A 1,530-nucleotide genomic window follows, 5' to 3' on the forward strand; every position below is an offset into this window, starting at 1 on the left:
AAAAGGAAGCAGCAGGATTGGGGGATTTGAAGCCCAGAGAAAAGGACGATTCACTTAGCAAGCAGTGTCCAGCGTAGTGACAGGTAAGTCCAGGGTACCACACAAATTCGGTGTGTACTACAAAATAATCTGTCTCTTACTGTAGTAACTGAGTTCCCAGAATACGGTACAGTAGGATGGATTTTGCAGAAAAGGACAGATTTTGACGGATTTGGAGAGAAGCGGCAAACAGCCAACGCCAGCGTCCTCTCTGCGTCCTCTCTGCGTCCTATCTTCATCAATTCACCATCCAAATGTTACCAACATTTTACGTGATGACAACTGATGACACTAAAACAATTGTAGCCTCGGCGTACTCTCATGTGTTCATCTATAATTTGATGGACGTTCTTTATATTATAAGAGGATAAAAGACATCATGTGATAATAGAAGAAGAAGACGGGTTCCACAACATAGATAAGCAACATAACATGATGACAAAGAGAAAAACTCATGATTTACACATAATATTTCACATAGACAGAATACATAAACACAAAGCGAATGGACACAACATATAGATCTAATATAGACACATAAACCCACAACATATACAGCTGCCTTTACATTAACACATCAGACACACCTTATATAGACACAAGGACGTGTGAAAACACACATGAACATATTTCCTGGCACCAAAAGAACCCACAACATTACAGGACCAGGACTTTAAACATGTGATCTAGAGAGTTTAGACCAACATGGGGCTCATGTAGCACCAAGCTGGTATATTTTCATATTCCATCCTGTGTTCTCCTTAAGCTTCAATCATTTTCTCTGCTGGAGGTTTTTGGTTTTAATCTATTGGAGATCTAATCATGTTTCTTCATAGAGCGTAATGAGGAACGCATGCTGCTATACCCAGAGCTGAAAGACCATCTCACTCTGTTAGCCAGCCATTCAGAAACCTTTTTATGACCTCGTTGGTTCCTAATCTCTGAAATGCTCCCATATTCTGAGGCATCATCTCCGCTCACTGAAACAGAAGAAAAAACTGTTATTCTAAAAAACAAACAAAAAACATTGATGTTGCCAAGAGTTTGTGGAAACTCAATGATTCATTATTTTAAACTTACTGTATGGAATCAAACCTTCATCCTTGCTTCCTGCCACCTCCACAGAGGACACTGTTGGTTTCTCTGGTTCCTTTGCTAAAGCTTTCATCACTCTCTCCATCAGCTCCTGCTCCCGTCTGTTCCACTCCTCTTCTGTCAGGATGCGTTGTTTTCCTTTCCGAGGTAGAAACTGAAAATTCTTTCTTTTTCCTTCAGTCGTGAAGCATCCTTTGTTCTGTTTTACCATGTTGATAATTTTTTGGAACAGCTCTTTGACTTGAACAGGATCCTCAAAATCTAAGCTGCTGAGAACATGGTATCTGTTCCCACACTTCTCCAGAAGCTCCTTGAGCTCCTTGCCCTCTCTGACGATGTAGTTCTCTACAGGGAGGCCATTGAGCCTCTCTCCCCAGGTAAACAGCACCATGCAGT

General features: G+C 41.1%; 1 protein-coding gene across 1 annotated transcript in view; it reads right to left on the reverse strand.

Moving 5' to 3' along the window:
• LOC107080906 (GTPase IMAP family member 8-like) overlaps positions 1-1,530 on the reverse strand; it is a gene marked incomplete at its 3' end in the record, with an annotated part of 10,874 nt that overhangs the window by 6,269 nt on the left and 3,075 nt on the right. The window contains exon 4 of the mRNA XM_015369118.1: positions 1,120-1,503. Within this exon, the coding sequence (XP_015224604.1) occupies positions 1,120-1,503 (384 nt within the window). The remainder of the gene's footprint in view (positions 1-1,119; positions 1,504-1,530) is intronic.

The sequence above is a fragment of the Cyprinodon variegatus genome, unplaced genomic scaffold, assembly GCF_000732505.1.
Source record: "Cyprinodon variegatus isolate N-32 unplaced genomic scaffold, C_variegatus-1.0 Scaffold2483, whole genome shotgun sequence".
Taxonomy (NCBI): domain Eukaryota; kingdom Metazoa; phylum Chordata; class Actinopteri; order Cyprinodontiformes; family Cyprinodontidae; genus Cyprinodon; species Cyprinodon variegatus.